This window comes from Astyanax mexicanus, chromosome 8, assembly GCF_023375975.1.
Source record: "Astyanax mexicanus isolate ESR-SI-001 chromosome 8, AstMex3_surface, whole genome shotgun sequence".
NCBI lineage: Eukaryota > Metazoa > Chordata > Actinopteri > Characiformes > Acestrorhamphidae > Astyanax > Astyanax mexicanus.
Window position 1 is genome coordinate 17,983,627 of NC_064415.1, and position 19,089 is coordinate 18,002,715.

Genomic DNA, 19,089 nt, shown 5'->3' on the forward strand with positions numbered 1-19,089 from the left:
TAGTGGAGGATTTGATGATAATGGATAATGTTGACTGCTCATCAGGGTGGTAGCATCTGAACAAGAAAAGCCTATTGGCTCCATAATGTGGATTTTAAGAATGTACTGAGTATAGCTGACTTATATCTAAAAAAAAAAAAAGATGAGAAAGGAAATACTATTTTGCCACAAAAATAATGCTTTTATTATTTAGCTGTCTTAGTTTCATACTTTACATGCTAAAACAACAAGACTTGGGATTCGACCATTTATATTCAAATGACGATTATAAAATATTTCTGTAAACAAAAAGGTCACTACACTTTAACGACAGCTTTTCCCAGGTCTGTTCCTTTCAGCATGCGGATAAATGCAGCGGGCATGTTCTCAAAGCCTTCAGTGATTTTTTCCTTTGCCTTTATCTTCCCCTGCAGCACAGAAACAACAGAATATAAACATTTTAACATCACAACTAGGAAACCTTTGCATCTCTGGCAAAATTCTTCCTTTTTAATCCACTTCTTTTAATGAGAGATGTGCATTTCTGACTGTACATACAGGCCAATGCATTTATACACAGTCAAGTCAGAATGTAATGACCGTCTCCTTGTTTCTACACTCTTATCAGCTCCACTGATCATAGAGTAGCACTTTGTACTTCTATAATTACAGACAGTAGTCCTGTTTCTCTTTCTCTGCCTATTTTATTATCCTCCTTTCGTCCTGTTTTTTAATGGTCAAAGGATGCTGTTGGCTGTACATTTCATGAAATGTACTGAGATACAGAAACAGAAACAAGGAGGTGGTCATAATATGCCCACCCCTCCGGGCATGTGTGCCAACTGCCTGTAGCTTGTATACTGACATACTGTAGATCGTTTGTACCATTTGGTTATGACTTGCCTCCTTCATCCACTTGACCAATCTTCTGATAGACGCCTCGTCCTTATCGGGCCACTGATCGACTTGGAAGCCCTCTATTCTAATTTTGCGGGACAGTAGAGTCATGTGGGGGTATGGACCTGCAGTACAGTGAAAACAATAGGCACTGTGAGATATGAACATAACTAAAAATAATTATTTATCAATGCTGCACCTAATTTGAAAATTAGTTTTGCATTAAAGTTTTGATGATCTAGGTGATCTAGGGGAGCCATCAATCGTATATAACATTGCGTAGCCTGATGTTGGGGGTTAGCATGTCTTTGGTATTGTAATGATAGGAAAAGTACATAATGTGAGGCTCGAAACAAACAAAAAAAGGCATGTACTAATGCTCTTAATAAATCATGGGTTTTTTTTTTGAGGGCGCAATGTGAAATAAACCAATCATGCCATTCCCTTTAAGAGCCAGGTGCTCTCTGACTTTGGTGGATTGCTATTTTAAGAGTGCAGCACTTCTGAGCAGAGAAAACTGACCTGCGAATTCCCGCTATGAAGGTTTGTGAGCAGGTCATTTATTTTATTTTTTATTCTGTCTATTTATATAACAATAATCTGTGGTCTTCAGTGAAAAGAGAACTGAGGTGCTGAAGATAATAATGAATCTGCATGTTATTTATCTATTCCACATATCTGAATCATATAAAACACTACTATACGTTTTATTAAGACTACATAAAGATGTCACTTACACATCTGAGGTGTGGTGGCATTGTACAGTGAGATTGCTCCACACACAGCAATGCGTCCCCCAATCCTCATCTGATTCAGAGCTGCAGTGAAGAATGGCCCTCCCACCTGCAAATAACATATATAATATTACTACATATATATTATTACTACCTTTATTTACCCAGGATAATCTCACTGAAGCATTCTGGCATTATGATACCTAAAATCACCTAAATGCAAAGATTATAAACACAGTATGGATTTTAAAACTAGGGCTGGCTGGACTACTGCAGGCCTGGAGGGCCGGCCTTCAGCAAAGTTTGGAACTTGGACAACTCAAACACACCTGATTTAACCTCTCAGTTCATTATCAGGCAAGGTAGGTGTGTATGGGTTTGGCAACCACCTTACTTAGCCTTCTTTAGAGCTAGAGTTTTGTACTCCGGATTTAATCAGTGAGAGTTAGATTACTCAACTTAAAAAGAACGCAAAGCAGGGAAATAACCAAATACAATTTCTAATGTGTTTGTAGAAGCAGTACAACAGGGTATTCATGTAAATAATTTCCCTATAATGGACAGAGAGTAAAAACAGTAGCAGAAATAGCTGAACATTTTAGCTCCAGAAGACAATCAAGGCTCTTAAATTCTCAGATAAAAGTAAAATGCTCAGTTATTTACCAAAAGTCAAATATCAAATGTAAATGTCTCACAATTATCTATTTATATACCAAGATTTTTGTATGAAAATAGACACATTTGTAAACAATATAAAACTTGTGTTGTACACAATTACAAGCCTTTGGATTTTGGCACATTGTGATAAATACAGCTCTGTAAAAAAATAAGAGACCACTTAAAAATGATGAGTTTTTTTATTTGAAAACCTCTGGAATAAAATCAAGGGGAAGATGGATGATCCCACGCTATCAAACCAAGCTGAGCTGCTTGAATTTTTTGCACCAGAAGTGGCATAAAGTTATCCAAAAACAGTAAGTAAGACTGCTGGAGGAGAAAATGCCAAGATGCATAAAACGATTAGCAAATATTGATTTCTGAACTCTTAAAACTTTATGAATATGAACTTGTTTTTTTTTTTGCATTATTTGAGGTCTGAAAGCTCTGCATCTTTTTTGCTATTTCAGTAATTTCTCATTTTCTGCAAATAAATGCTCTAAATGACAATATTTTTATTTGGAATTTGGGAGAAATGTTGTCTGTAGTTTATAGAATAAAACAACAATGTTCATTTTACTCAAACAAATACCTATAAATAGCAAATCAGAGAAACTGATTCAGAAACTGAAGTGGTCTCTTATTTTTTTTCCAGTGCTGTATATAAATAAGGCCCCAATACCAATCCCTAGCACTCTTAGCATGTGTTGGTGTAGAAATACAATACATTGTTGATATAATAAGATACACTATTGTCAAAACAAAAACGTATTTGGACAATTACACTATTTACTAATTTGTTGTTTACTATTATTTTTTTTACCTCTAAACCTGACTAATTATCAGATATGATATCGTATACTGCACATACTTCACACATAAAGGCAAACACTAGCAAAACAGATCATTTCAGAACACTAAAACACAAAGGCATTTGATAAATGTCAGATACTTTCAAACTAATAGGTACAATTTCCTATAAAGGGGCCATAAACTATATAAAACACTTCCACTTTTAAAACTCCTGATGACTGTACATACATTTTCAAAGTAGCAGTCGTATCCCTCAGGTGACGCCTCCTTCAGTGCTTCATCCAGAGAAGACACAGTTCTGTAGTTAAAGACGTGGTCAAATCCAAGCTCTTTCAGATAGGCCATTTTTTCTTCACTTCCTGCAGATCCCACCACTTTACAGCCTTTAATCTTACAGATCTGCCCCACCATGGTGCCCACGGCTCCTGCTGCTGCGCTCACCAGCACAATCTCACCCGGCTTCACCTGCAGCACCTCCTCCAGACCGTACAGAGCCGTCAGACTGACACACAAACAACAAAGAAATACATATATAACACATCCTGAGCAAGACTAGTGGCTACTGTGGATAGGAAACAATTACACTGTTAAATAAGAGAAAGACGAGGAAAGTAGATTAGAAAAAAACATACTTTCAGGTACTTGTTCTGATTATTGTACAGTAAAAATGGCTACAGTGATGAAATAAGAGGTATATGAATGTCTAGAATGGACGAGTGGGGCATCTCCAATCATCCCCAAAGATTAAAGTTTAGTAGGTTGTAATCCAGCTGGTGTTACAGCGTTTATTCACAGTTGAATCAACAGCTGAACGCTGAATTATGTTTTAATTTTGGAAAACGAATATACGCTGATATTTTAAAAATTATAAACATTTTAATAAACTACAAATTATGGTCCCATTTGAGGGTTTATTAAAAACAATGGTTCTATACAGAACTATCAACACTCCAAAAACATTAAATGCTGAAAAGTTCACAGTTTATTCATTTTTACATAGTTTGTTTTCCACTTTTAACACATAAATGTAGCTAGATATTAGAAGTGCTTAAATGATAAATACAAACTGTAATTGAATGCTAATAATCATAAAGATCATTATATTCATATTTATGAACATTCATGAAGAAGACAAATGCATTACACTGATTCCAATTTCAACGAGGATTTAAAATATTTTGTTAAACATTTTACAACCATTTAATATTAAACTTTTTTTGACCATATTTTAACCACATTTCAATGTTGAAGGTTGTACATGGGCCAGCTGGGAAAGCATAATAGTATGTTTCACTATACTGTGTTAAAGAAAGTTCAATTATACTGACATAACCGATTAAGAAATTGCAACTTAAAAAAAAAAAAATTCAGCTCATATAAGTTCGTATGCTTAACCTAGTGAGGTAAACACAGTATTTACAGTATACAGTATTACGCTGTGTATGAGTGTGATGAACTTTAAATATGTATTTATAGTCAACCTGATTTTATATTGAAAACAATTATTCCAAACTTTTAAACTGTGATTTCTACTGTGAATACTACATTACCCAGGCATCCCTAGAGCACCAATAGCCATTGAAAGTGGAATGTCTTTGGGCCAATCAGGAAGAACACGAGCCATGTTCTGACCAAAGATTGCTTTTCCATTGGTCACAGTGTGTGTCCTCCATCCACATGGAGCAAGCACGTAACAGCCCACAGGATACGCCCGATTCTTACTCTGAATCACCCTGCAACCAAAAACAGTGTCAGAACAAAGAGCTGCACTTTAAATAAGATCCACAACTGTCTTTTTCTACCATTATGTATTAATCTTTTGCTATGTGTGGAGATAACACTATACACAGCCTGACCAAAAAATTGGATTTAACTAAGCAGATGACGTGGGGTTGATGCTGCAGTTGGTCAGGTCTAGGTTCAGCAACAGTATGTGCTGAAATAATGAGGTCAGCTGACTACCTGAATATACTGAATATAGACCAGGTTATTCCATCAATGGGTTTTTCTCCCTGATGAACACGAGCATATTCCAAGATGACAGTTCCAGGATTCATGGGGCTGCAATTGTGAAAGAGTGGTTCAGGGAGCATGAGATCATCATTTTCACACATGGATTGTTCACCACAGAGTCCAGACCTTAACCTCATTGAGAATTTTTGGGATGTGCTGGATGTGCAGTGGTCAGACTCTACCATCATCAATTCTGCAAAATCAATGCAACACTGGATTTAAATAAATATTGCGGCATTGCAGAAGCTTATCGCAACAATGCCACAGTGAATGCATGCAGCAATCAAAGCTAAAGGCGGTTCAAGAAATTATTAAAGACCTTTTTTTTGGTGGTGACTTTTTTTTTTGGCCAGGCAGTGCAGAAATGCTTTTTTGTTAGGATATAAGAGAAGTTTAAATAATACTAAATGCAACAAAAAAATAAAAACATATAAAAAAACCCAATATGTTGTAGATAGACAGAAAAAAGTATAAGAAATCTTACTTGGCCACCTGAGCTCCTAACTGAACATCACCTTCTTTCATTAGTGCCTTACTCACAGCCCTGCAGAGAGAAAGAGAGACACCCGCACAAAACACTCAAATAAATGCAATGCAAACAGAGCAGCTGCTTTAGAGAGACTGTGATTACTAGAAAATACTTTTGTATAAAAGAGAGACAAAGCTTAAATCAACATAATGGAGAAGCTCATGTATTAACATGTATCAACCGATTCTACAAGCTTTTAAAAAAACAACATGCAAAAAAAGAAGTTTTTAGTGTCTTCTTTTTTTACATTTACTGCAACATGTATTTGATTGCAGAAAATACACTTGCAAGAAAAAGTATGTGAACCCTTTGGGATTACTTGGATTTCTGCATAAATTGGTCATTTAATATGTTCTGATCTTCATCTAAGGCACAACAATAGACAAACACAGTCTGCTTAAATTAATACCACACAAAAAATATATGTTTGCATGGTTTTATTGAACACAACATGTTAACATTCACAGTGAGGATGGAAAAAAATGTGAACCTTTGGATTTAATAACTGGTTGACCCTCCTTCGGCAGAAAAAAACTCAACCAAAAGTTTCCTGTAGTTGCAGATCAGACCAGATCAGCCTAGGGGGTCACATACTTTTTCACCCTGCACTGTGAATGTTTTCACTGGTTACCTGAGCAAATCTGGGGCTGCTAATGCTGCTGATATATGAGCTACTGCAAACATGGAGATATCATCTGCTAATACATGACTCTCTAATACAGACTCTTCTCTGTGCTAGCACCAAGGTGGTGAAATTAACTTCCACTGGTTGTCAGAACAGCAGAGTCACTTGCGGTCTTCAAACGTCGACTGAAGACACATCTTCACATCTAAACTAATCAAAAAAAAAAAAAAGGTTCCTAGGGTTCTAAACATGATTAAGTTCTGTGTATCTCTTGATTCTAGTCTACAAACTAGCTTTGGATATTTCAAGTAACATTGAAGCACTGTTGTAAGTCGCTCTGGATAAGCGCGTCTACTAAATACCTTAAATGTAAATGTAAATATACATGCATTGTAAATCAAATAAATGAGAAATTAGAACTGAAGAGAGCTGGCGAGAAAAAAGAGCACAGCAGATTCCTGGCTAAAATAAACAGGTTGATTCACTCTGAAAAGTATGGAAGCCCATTTCCGCCACCTGAAGAAAAAAAAACGTCCTCAACTAAGTCATAATTATGAGATAGAAAAGTCATAATTATGAGATAGAAAAGTCATAATTATGGGATAGTAAGTCATAATTATGAGATAGTAAGTCATAATTATGAGATACTAAGTCATAATTATGAGATAGTAAGTCATAATTATGAGATAAAAAAGTCATAATTATGAGATAGTAAGTTATATTTATGAGATAAAAAGTCATAATTATGAGATACTAAGTCATAATTATGAGATAGAAAGTCCGGTTTGTCTTTGTGTGTAATTATGCCTAGTGTGTATAAATAGACGCCACACCTGGAACCAGGTGCGACGTCTTGTCTGTTTTTCACTTGCAATTCGAAGCGTTCTGTATTTTTCTCTGACTACCTGATCTTTTGACTTTTGCCTCGTATTTACGACTGATTTTGGATATCCCTTGCCTGCTTTGTTTGCCTGGACTTTAAGTGTTTGTTTGTTAATAAATCTGCATTTGGATCCTCCTCCGTGGTCTTGCGTGACATACACATTCTCAACAAAAACGTACGGGATGGTACTATAAGCACTATGGTGGGAGAAATATCCTAAATCTTTTCTTAGAGGGAAATTCTTTTACATGCATTTGATGACGAACTGGAGTACCTTTGCTCTTCTTTGCATCTCTAAAAGGCTCATGGATACTGCACTTTTGCACCAAATCACATTTATAATCACAGTGGGAATGGATGTATATTAACAAACACAATGAAGTTGATCAGAAAATACAGATAAAAAGTTAATGTAAATGCAAGAAACACTGCATTTTTTTTATTTGCACTTTCCCATCTGTCTCTACTGTCTACAAAGACTTTTAACAATGCCTTAATTTGACCACACCTCTAACTGACATGTTGTGCAACACAATGTACATTTATTCTTGAAATGAGTAACAAATTATCAACATATTAAAAAACACACAGTTGCTGCACAGTAACAGGAAGCAGAGCATTGACTTTACCTCATATATGGATCAAGACTGAGGAAGATTGCTTCCAGCATGACCTCTAAAAAACAAACAACACAAATATATCACGACTGATGAGTGCAGCCCTGACAGCAAAGCCCAGTTCAGTTCATATGAAACTGTACCTACAGTACATACCTCCATCTTTGACCTCAGGAAGGGTCTCCTCTTTCATCTGAAAGTCACTTTCCTTTGGAAATCCATCGAAATGCTTCCTCAGGATCCAGACCTTTGCTTTAACCATGATTCTGCAGCAGCTACAAGCTTTCCAGCAGAGTCTTACCAAAGCTTACTTCAGTCCAAGCAATGCAAAGCCTCTGCTTTTTATCCCAACACCCCACCCACTGTCAGAATTAGGCTGCACTGTACTGCAAGAATTTTGGCAGCAACAGCAGGTTACAGAGTAAATAATGTCTTATCCTGGCATATTAAAAGTGATATCAGGATCCTGTTTGGGCGGATCAGCCTTTTATACATTTTCTACTGCTGTATGGTGCATGTTAGTTCATGTTTCTAATAAAAGTATACATTTAGTTTATATATACGAGTACACTGCAATGTAAAACATTCTCATAAAAAAACATTTACAGTTTTCTATACATATTTATCAGTGAACAATGCACAATCAATATTCCAGTGCAATAACTGCTGAAATATCTGATGTATAATTTGATAGTGGAGTTGAGGGTGTGTCTATAGCCAGCACTACAGGTTTACTCCTTGGTCATGGTGATATAGCAAGTTTTCAAGATTTTGGGTTCCTCCCAATCTACTTTCCAAAAGTTTATAGCAAATCATTTGAAAATTTAAAAACGTTCTAAGAAAAGTCAATTTCTTTAGCAAGAAACTGAAAGCATTTACAGTGGTGTAAGGCTGGTGACATATTGTTACCAAGGGTGCTCTAGAAAACATAGCAAAAACAGTTTACTCTCTATTACAGAGCTAATAATAAAAAACACCACCACCTGCAAAACATGCTACTTAAATATTTTTCTACCATATGGATATTACTGTATAGAAATGAATTTAAAATAAATAAATTAGATTTTTATGGGTTTAACATTTATTTTCACAGGTTTTGAGAACATTACTGCAAGACTGAAGGATCTCCTTCTATTTCTGGCTTGTGAAAAAACAAGGGCACACAGTATCACTGATACAAAGCACCAGAGCACCATTGGCTCAAGTACTATTAGTAATTCTTGTGGAGAATCTCCAGTAAATTGCTAAATTATACATATAGCTTATACAATGACTTAAATTTAAGTCCTCTAAATCATTGTTATGTTAGAAATTGGTACAGTATTTATTTCTGAGCCATCCCTACAGTCAGATGTGTAACTTGCGCTGTCACTAAAAGTAAAAGTGACAAGAGAAAGAACTAATTTAGAGTTATATTGCATAATGTGTCACGTTGTGCAATGTGCAAACATACTGTACACAATTCTTATTTGTAATCCCCTCAGTTTTTTCTATTTATTATACTGTATTTTTCCTTCTTCATTACAGATTAATACTTGCCTGAATATGGAATTCGGATTGGCCCAGAAAAATGAAATAGAATATCTATGGATTGGGCAAATTAAGTAATCTACTTAATTTTCGTTATGTAATATCTAATCTATGTGTGGAAAAAATATGAACTATTAAATTATTAACTGCACCCCAACTGATATTGAGAGTAAGACTTCTGGATTGTTGAACTCTATTACAGGCAAAAAGAATACACAACCATATGAAACAAATCACAGATTTAATTACATTAAAAAATGAGCTTTTTACATGTAATGAGAATGTTTTAGACAGAAGAGAAGTCTTCAGACTTTAATGACAGCCTTCCCTGTGTTATCTCCCTGTAGCATCCCCATAAAGGCTGCAGGCATGTTTTCAAAGCCAGTGGTCACATGCTCTTTACATTTCAACTTCCCCTGCAATGTGAAAAGTCAGTAAAAACAGATTAGATCAAAAGCATGCATTATGTTCCCCTTTGCTCAGTTTGTCAGCAACCCTAAAACTCTAACCCTAGAATTGTGTCATATAGAAAGCCAAGACTTGCCTGCTTCACCCAGGTGAGCATCCTTATCAGAGACTCCTCATTCTTATTCTCCCATCTGCGCACCAGGAACCCCTCCATTTTTAACTGCTTAAAGATCATACTCATGTGTGGATACGGACCTACAGCAGGGGACACACATAGACTGTCATTACCATGACTTCAATAAATTGTCCAGTTGCAGTGTGCAGAATACTTTATCACAACAGAGTGGACAGTGCTTGAACAAACTACCTTCCACTACCAGATCAGGAGAATCTCTCGCTATCTTTAATAAACTCCTGAAGACAGAGCTCTTCAAAGAGCACCTACTCTCCTAACACCTCTTACTAACTACCTTCCACTACCAGATCAGGAGAATCTCTCACTATCTTTAATAAACTCCTGAAGACAGAGCTCTAACACACTAACTACTTCTAACCTCATTTCCTTCTTCCCCTCCTTCACTCCTCTATCCCATTATTTCCCTTTGACCTCCTGTAGGCCCTATCTAAAGATGTTTTAATTTCTATTACTTTTGTACTTCATTATTGTAAGTCACTTTGGACAAAAGCGTCTGCCAAATGTAATGTAACGTAATGTAATGTAATATAATGTAATGCTTATTTAAACCTCTTACAGCAGGGGTGTCAAACTCATTTTGGCCGAGGGCCACATTGGCATATTGGCTGTCCTCCGAGGGCCAGATGTAACTTATAAATGTAATAAAATGTAACCAAATATAATATATGTAAATGAATGTAATTACTCCTTAATGTTAAATAACTCTCAATATATTATTTATTCAATCAAATATTACAGTTGCATGGAAAAAATGTTTGCTTGTTGCTCTATTAACATAAATCCTTTTAATTTGTCAAGTCATGAAATCCAAAAACTCCATCAATCAAGAACCAAACTATTCAAGTGAATAGAAATGACATCAAGTTATATTAACTTTGAAATTATTAACTGAAATAAGGCTTAATAAATATAAAATCAAAAATTGTGAGCTGTTAAGAACATAGCATTTCCTCAGATTTAGCAGTTCCTCATCCAACCACTAGTGGGAGCTGCAGCAGCAGCACCACAAGTCCGCAGTCTTTACTGAGTCAGAGCTACAGCCCAGCCACGGGCTACAGGGCTCAGCTCAGCCAGTCTGGAGCGTTTTTACAATTTTTAAGTTCTTCTGTGTATGAAATAAAGATTTTTGTAACCGAATAATACAGCTCTCTACAGTTCATCTTTCAGCCCAATCAGCTAACAGCAGCCGTTTAGAGCATGAGTCACTGCTGGGATTACATTATAAACAGGTCAGTTATCGCGCTGCTAACCTCAGGATGTTTATAACTACGGAGTTTAGTGGACACACCACGGCTGCAAGGTTAGACTGTTGAAGGCTACTGAAGACTATTAAAGGCTATTGGAGGTTATTGAAAGGGTTATTGAGGGCAGAAATCAGTAAAGGCTGGTTAGATAAGTGATTCACGTCCTCGTACTTTGCTGCGGTGAAACTGCGACTAGCGCTGTCCCAGTGATGTTTATTAACGTCATTAAAACAGATTTTGTCAGCTATTGTCTTATAAATATTTACACAGAACTTATATCTCTCCTAAAAAGCGTTTATTTTGGTCAGTAACACTCTTCGTAACACAAAAGGCATACCGGTCTTTCGCCTTGAAGCACAGCCGTCCGTCTGCATCAACTTCTCTTTTTCTGGACATTATGGGATAAACATTTATATGTCTCAATTCCACCCGCGAAGTTACACCTTCCCTCCGGCAGGGTTTCCACATCAATGACTACACTGCCGTGTAGTGGCAGTAAGCCGTAACTTTGCGGGTAATACAATCGACAAGCATTGTGGGAAATGTATTTTTTGGTCAAAGAACGCTTCTGACTTATTTATTATAGACACTAAGATCTTACAAGCTCTCGCGGGCCACATAAAAAGACGTGGCGGGCCACATTTGGCCCGCGGGCCTTGTGTTTGACACATGTGTCTTACAGCTTTACACAAAATCTGCATTTCATGTGCATAGCTAAATTTACTACCAAATAATACTAGTAATTCTTATTTACAGTTCTAGGAAAAAATGAGACCACTTTAAAATGATTTTTGATGAGTTTCTTTGATTGTGCAAAATTGAAAACCTCTGGAATATAATCAAGAGGAAGATGGATGATCACAAGCCATCAAACCAAGCTGAACTGCTTGGATTTTTGCGCCAGGGGTGGCATAAGGTTATCCAAAAGCAGTGTGTAAGACCGGTGCAGGAGAACATGCCAAGATGCATTAAAACTGTCATTCGGAATTTGGTAAAAACGTTCTCTGTAGTTTATAGATTAAAACAGCAATGTTCATTTCAATCAGAGAAACTGATTCAGAAACTGAAGTGGTCTCTTCATTTAATGCACACAAAAGGTGGTGCAAAAACCTTAATGAATTTATTGTGATTAATTTTATTTAAATTTAATTCATTTGCAAAGTGGTGTCACATTTTACTGAACTGTGTTGGGTTTCAGGCCTTTGGGAAACTGGACCCTGGTTTGGTACTGTGTAACTGTAACCTCTATTCTGTGCACCACCTTCTGGTCCAAAATAAAAATACACACACTGAGCTGAAAAACAGACCTGTTTGAGGCTCTTTATCATTATACTGGGAAATCCCTCCACATACAGCAATCCTCCCAAACATTTTCATCTGAGGAAGAGCGGCGCTGAAGAAATCCCCACCGACCTGAGAAACATAAATAAAATAAAATGTCAAAACTTACAGAAGCAGAATTATCAGGTCAAAGGTTTCCTCTCCTAAACTTCAATTTATGTAGGTAAAAGTCTGTGTTATCTGAATTTAACAAAAATACTAACAGATCAAGTAATCCATATAAATTCTCTTACATTCTCAAAGTAGCAGTCATATCCATCAGGTGAGGCCTTCTTCAGTGCTTCCTCCAGAGAAGACACGGTCTTGTAGTTAAAGACGTGGTCAAAGCCCAGTTCTTTCAGATAGGACACTTTAGCATCACTCCCAACTGAACCCACCACCTTACAGCCCTTCAGTTTAGCGATCTGACCCACTACAGTCCCCACAGCTCCAGCAGCAGCATTCACCAGCACCGTCTCTCCTGGCTTAATGGTCAACACCTCCTCTAAACCATACAGAGCGGTCAAGCTGTAGAAAGAAGAAAATTGATGCATATGACATTTTAAGAATTCTATGCAAATGCATCATTTTAAATTCGCAACCAATAATTTGCCTGATAATTAGAATACCTTTCAGTTCTCTTGTAGATTTTAGACTGGTAGACAGCTGTTTTATGTTTTATTTATTCAGAATTTTTTTTTTTTATCTACTTTTTCCTAATTCCTAATGGGTCAAGTGATAGAACATTAAACACTTTCTATACTACTTAAGATGTTCCTAACACCAAAACATAATGCAGATCAAAAAAAGTGCGATGTGGGACATCATTTAAACAGAATGGTGGTCCTGGGTCTATGGTTAAAGGTTGAAAAAAAAGCTAATCTTAGAGCCTCACAAGCACCAGACACGTCTGTTTCTCCGGAGCTTCATTACTCAGCCATAAGTCTGGGTACAGATGTTACAGTGTTTGTTTTCTCTCCACATTTTAAGAGCAGATGCATGGATGTTTCATTGGGTATTTTAAGCCCTTACAATGCCTTGTCCCGGGCTAAAGGTGTAGGTGATACAAAACCCTTTTTTCTGCAGTAAAATAAGTTATTTACAATCAGAAAATTTTAAGGACTTTGAAATCTTCTACAGGACACATGGAGAAGCTGCCTGTTCACTTTGTACTCCACTTAATAATTTCAGATCAGTAACAGGAATCTACTCAAATTTTGCATGTTTTAAAAATAAATATAAAAACTACACAAACATAATGAAATTTAAGGTTTGGAGAACATGAACTGTTTGTATTTAGGAAAATATTGATTTTAAAATGAAGTTCAGGAAAGAGCCAATTTTATGATTTTGTTTATTATATTTTGATATTAGCAGATTTACTCAATTATTTTTTAATATTTTCTATTACAATTACAATAATATTTTTCAGTAATATTCCTTATTAAACATAAAAAGCTTTTTATGCAATGCTTAAATAGAAATCCTCAAGATTTAGGGGTTTAATATCAGACAGACAATTGACAAAAATCCTGACATGTTATAGAACTGTCAACCATAGACACATCTTCTATTCTTGGGTAGGAGGTGAATACAAGTTATATGGTGCCCCACAATACTCTGATGTTTTCATGTTATGTTTCTAACACTGTTGTTGAATCATATTTAGACTCTTCTTTCTATTATGGTTAAATGTGACCCCGTCTAACTGAAAATATCATAAAACTTATTTTGTACCTTTTTACAGTCCAACAAACTTCACATCTACAAACTTGGATAAAGATAAGGAGTTTACCCTGGCATGCCAAGGCCTCCAAGAGCGAGTGAGAGAGGAACATCCTGAGGCCAGGCAGCAATGATCCGAGTGAGACCAGTCCCATCCGAGATTGTGTGGGTCCTCCATCCACACTGACCAACCACATGACACCCCACTGGGAATGCTGGATTTTTACTTTGGATCACTCTGAAGGAAAAAACATACAGGCTTATCAACAACAACACTGATTTATATTTCACAGGACAAACTACCATTTTAAAGCTGATGTCTGTAAGTTTTGGGATTTAAGGCCCTCTCTGGTGAGAACGGGTAATTGCACCGGGCATGCGGAAGAATCTTTTTAAACTGGGCGGGTGTGATGCGGTCTCCTTTTAGAGCGAATGAATCCGATTCTAGATTATGTTTAGTCAGAGAGAGAGAAAGCGACAGAGTGCACTCAGTCAGTGAAGAAACTTCACTTCAACTACCCTTTTTTTTTACTATGAGTGAATGAGCTACTGAGCTCTGAGTTTCCTCTTCTGAAGTCTCCATTGCTCCACCAGCTACTCGCGTTCACTAAAACTAAATCTTTTAGAGGCTGTGCGTGTGACGTAAATACGTAAAGACGTATAACGTGGCCAGAAAAACTTCCACGAAAAGCGATCCGATAAGACCCAATAGGTACTTTTGGCAGTGTGGACAGTGTGCCAAGTCCTGCTGGAAAAGGAAATTCGCATCTTCATAAAAGTTGTCAGCAGAGAGAAGCATGAAGTGCTGTAAGATCGCCTGGTAGACACTGCACTGACTTTGGACATGATATAACACAGTGGACCAACACCAGCAGATCTTTTATTTTAATCAGATTTGATTCACTTTCATGTGTTGTCCTAGTTTAGCTACAAATGCAATTAGCGGGAATGCAAAAATAATTTTGCCTACATGCATGCACATTTTTATTTTATTCACTTTTGTTTTTATTATTAATTGGTTGTGTTGCTCTTTCTAAATACTTATGGTCTACACTGTATGAATGGCTTTATAATGAAGAATAATAAAGAAAAAGTAAAAGTAAAATGTGCTTCAGAACAAAAAAAGAGCTTGCATATCCCCAAGACTTCCTTTAATTTTATCAACAGTCATCACACTACTCCTACTGTGCACAGCGTTACTGCACAGTATGGTGGCATATGGTTTTGCTGGTGGTTGCAGAATTTCCTGGTTGGGGCCTGATGTGTTACAACGCCTTAAATAAACCTCTGTGAGAAAAACAACTTCCCCATTAAGCTGAAGAAAACTCTAGTGTAAAGATGTTAACGTTGTTGCTGTTTGCCTGTGTGTAGACAAGCAGACATCACATTTTAGATCAGTCTCTGAACACTGAAACAAGCACTGACTCTTTATTGCAGAGTCAAAGTACTTGTTTGAGTCTGAGGTTGTCTGTGTGGTTAATCAGTTAGTTATGTTCTGTCTATGAACACATAAACGCACATCTATACACATCTATGCATACAAATAAATGCAACCCATTGAAAGCTCAAGACAAACTGTATATATCTATTTTTAAATATATAGATATATTGATATCTCATGAGATCTGTGGAAGAATGGAAACATCAACAAGTCACATATTAAAACGTATTCCAGTTATCACTAACTTACAATATTAAACATGTCACTACTTTTGTATTGGTTATATTTTAAATGAACAAACCCCATTAATGTACAGAGATATAATGATGTTGCATTTTACTCATATTGACCAGCCCTAAATACATCTAATCCCTAAATTCCTGTCTTATGACAAGGTATGAATCTTTTCCAGGCTATATTATCATTATCAAGTTATTACTCTTCTTGTCATGACAAGTGAAAACACACACTGATTTTTGTATTGTTGTAAAATAGTGCAAGTCATCAGCAATTAACCAGTTTTATAGTACACAGACAAGTGTAATTTAGTCACGGGCCCCACCTATACAGAATGAGCTTTGTGAGACCTTTGTATCTGTAGCTATTATTGCTCTGCATATACTTGTGTTTGCTATTTAAAAAGAGTTCTTTCTTCTTACTTGGCCACTTGTGCTCCAATCATCACATCTCCTGGCTTCATTTGCACGCGACTGTAAGGTCTGAGAAAAATGAGAAAAGAAAAAAGACGATAAGAGGAAGAACAAAACAGATTCATTAATGCTGAACTAGTAATGACTCATATTAGATAACAATACTGAAAGACAACAATGACTGTGATTCTCATATATATGAGATCATATATTTACACCCGTCAGTTCACCCTGTGTTCTAAAACACAGATTAAAGAAAGTAAAGTACATATGTAGGCCAACATGAGTACAGCTAGAAAGATAAACACAATGCAATAATCTCACACACTCTCACCATGCACACTTCATTGTAACGTATCGGTACTGCACTGTCCTGTCTGTTAAATTGTCTCTTGTTCGTTGTATTTATTGTAGTTTTATAGTTTAATGTTGCACTTTCTTTACACTTTTGCACTTTACGTTTGTCTATTGTTTGTTGTTCCATGTTGCACCATGGGTACAGAGTAACATGATTTCATTACACTGTGTACATGGACTCAGATTTAATGACAATAAAAGTCTCTTGACATAACTTGACCTGACATACATCCACATGTATTTGTACTTATGAATCTTTCATGAGTAACTGCTTTGTACACTTACTGTGTACTGATTCTGTATCAGTGCATGAAATGAATTCTGAGCTGTAAACCCAGGTAACATTATAACAATAAGAACAATTAGCAATAATTTAAAAAGGTTCCAGAAAAGTTAGCCTAAAAATTTTAACATTAACATGTGGTGTTGCGTCCGTGTTATCAGGACATCCAGAAAACTTGACAAACTGAACATTCTAAGGATGTTAACTGTAATCACTAACCAAAAACAGTTATCTAAACATAATAATTTCATGGTTGGTAATATATGATCAAATGTTTGACATTTTAGACTGACTCTCAAAATGATATTTGTGGGTCTAACTCCACAATTATACAATTCTGTGTCTTTTGACCTCTGTAAACAACAACCTGACCTCTGACAGAGTAGCACTTACCTCATGTAGGGATCCACACTCAGAAACACTGCTTCCAAAAGCACTTCTGTAAAAAACAGTTATCCACAATTATCATGAATGACAGATAAAATGTGCAGAAATGCAAATATTTTTTTTCTCCACCTACCTCCATTTTGGGGTTCTGGGAGCTGTATCTGCCTCAGCTCAAAGTCACTGTTTTTAGGAAAACCCTCAAAGTGCTGCTTCAGATTCCAGGTCTTGGCTTGAACCATTGTGATTTATCTGATGATGTGACATAAAGAGATATGTTTGGAAAATGCATATACAATATACAATTAGACATCTTAAACAAGCATGCCCTAATAAAGACATATTTATGCTTAAACCTTTCCAAGCATAGCCCAAAATTATGAATATTTAGAAACATGGTAAAGAAGTTGTAATAATGAACAAACCTTAAAAAAATAAAAACATGAATATGCTTTTTATCAAGCAAACATTAAAGAAACCATGCACATAAATGCACTCACACAAGTACTACGTTATTGACTGTAGGCAGTAATAAACACAAAAACTGAAGCAGTAAAACTCTTGGTTAAGACGAGTGTTATGGTCATCTGTGCTCTCATGTTATATAACAAAAGCAACATCAGCCCAGAAACACTGGTTTTACATGTTGCTCATAAAATAATAAATAATCATGAACTCAGTGTACCTGTTCTAAATCCACCTGTATCCTCTATCTGTAAACTACAGAGCTGTTATAGTCTTACTGTATCTGTAGCTGCAGCAGCTGAACACTCGCACTCTTCTCAGTGAAGTTGATGTGCTGAACAGACGCGCGTGAGCAGAGAGTGCACCTGATTGGCTCCTCCCCTCGGCTGTGCTGATTGGATCAGTGCAGTGTGCCAATCACAGATTATAGCGCAGAGACTGGGCTCTTCTAATTGGTTAGAATAACTTCATAGCATTTCTTTTCGAAATTATTATTTTAAAGAGTGTTTTTTTTGTGTGTGTAACCCTTCCCCTTTGGAAGAGTTACAATGAGAAAGGGTGAAACCTACTAATAAAAATGTAATAATACTGAAATTTATTAATAGTAGAATTTCAGTTAATTTTAGGGCATTGTATGTCTTCCGAAATGAGGCAGGTGCTGCAGCAATTGTCCAATCCTTAATTTTTCTATTAAACCCTAAATGATGCACCCTCTGTTGCACCTTTTAAGGTGGAATGGGACGTTTAGCTAGCTAGCTATCGAATTATACTACTAGGGCTGGGAGATATCGTAAAAATACCAAATTAAAAACCTCTGGAACATAACCAAGAGGAAGATGGATGATTAGAAGACATCAAACCAAACTGAACTGCTTGAAGTTTTGCACCAGGAGTGGCATAAAGTTGTTTAAAAGCAGTGTGAAAAGGAGAACAGGAGGAGAACATTCCAAGATGCATGAAACTGTAATTAAAAATCAGGGTTATTCCACCAAATATTGATTTCTGAACTCTTAAAACTTTATGAATATGAACTTGTATTCTTTGCATTTTTTGAGGTCTGAAAGCTCTGCATCTTTTTTGTTATGTCAGACATTTCTTATTATCTCACTATCTCCGCTTTTTGTCAAAAGCAAATGTCTGTGTACTGAGCCATTATAGCCAGTGATTAATGTAATTTTAAGAAAAATGTTTCAATACATGTGGCTCGCCTTATTTATAAAGGGTACCTACACACAAAATGGGCTTGAAATGTGTGTGTATGAAACATCTGATGCAGAAGGTGGGATTTATAAAGAAATACAATTCTCACACATATCAGCATATTTCGCATGAATCAATG

At 36.3% G+C, this 19,089-nt stretch overlaps 2 protein-coding genes across 2 annotated transcripts; both read right to left on the minus strand.

Annotated features, from left to right (window-relative positions):
• Positions 1–155: 155 nt before the first annotated feature.
• Positions 156–8,345, minus strand: LOC103038504 (prostaglandin reductase 1). Its single transcript, XM_049483194.1, has 8 exons — positions 7,904–8,345; positions 7,760–7,805; positions 5,578–5,637; positions 4,631–4,813; positions 3,309–3,582; positions 1,614–1,719; positions 883–1,001; positions 156–407 (listed from the first exon to the last, which is right to left on the minus strand). Exons 1-8 carry the CDS (start codon positions 8,007–8,009, stop codon positions 297–299), a joined length of 1,005 nt encoding a protein of 334 aa, XP_049339151.1. The 5' UTR covers positions 8,010–8,345; the 3' UTR covers positions 156–296.
• A 1,156-nt stretch (positions 8,346–9,501) lies between these two features.
• On the minus strand, positions 9,502–18,115 carry LOC103042301 (prostaglandin reductase 1). Its single transcript, XM_022678483.2, has 9 exons — positions 18,029–18,115; positions 17,422–17,537; positions 17,295–17,340; positions 16,271–16,330; positions 14,241–14,408; positions 12,700–12,973; positions 12,433–12,538; positions 9,822–9,940; positions 9,502–9,693 (listed from the first exon to the last, which is right to left on the minus strand). The coding sequence occupies exons 2-9, from the start codon at positions 17,525–17,527 to the stop codon at positions 9,583–9,585; spliced, it is 990 nt and encodes a 329-aa protein (XP_022534204.2). The 5' UTR covers positions 17,528–17,537; positions 18,029–18,115; the 3' UTR covers positions 9,502–9,582.
• Positions 18,116–19,089: the final 974 nt, after the last annotated feature.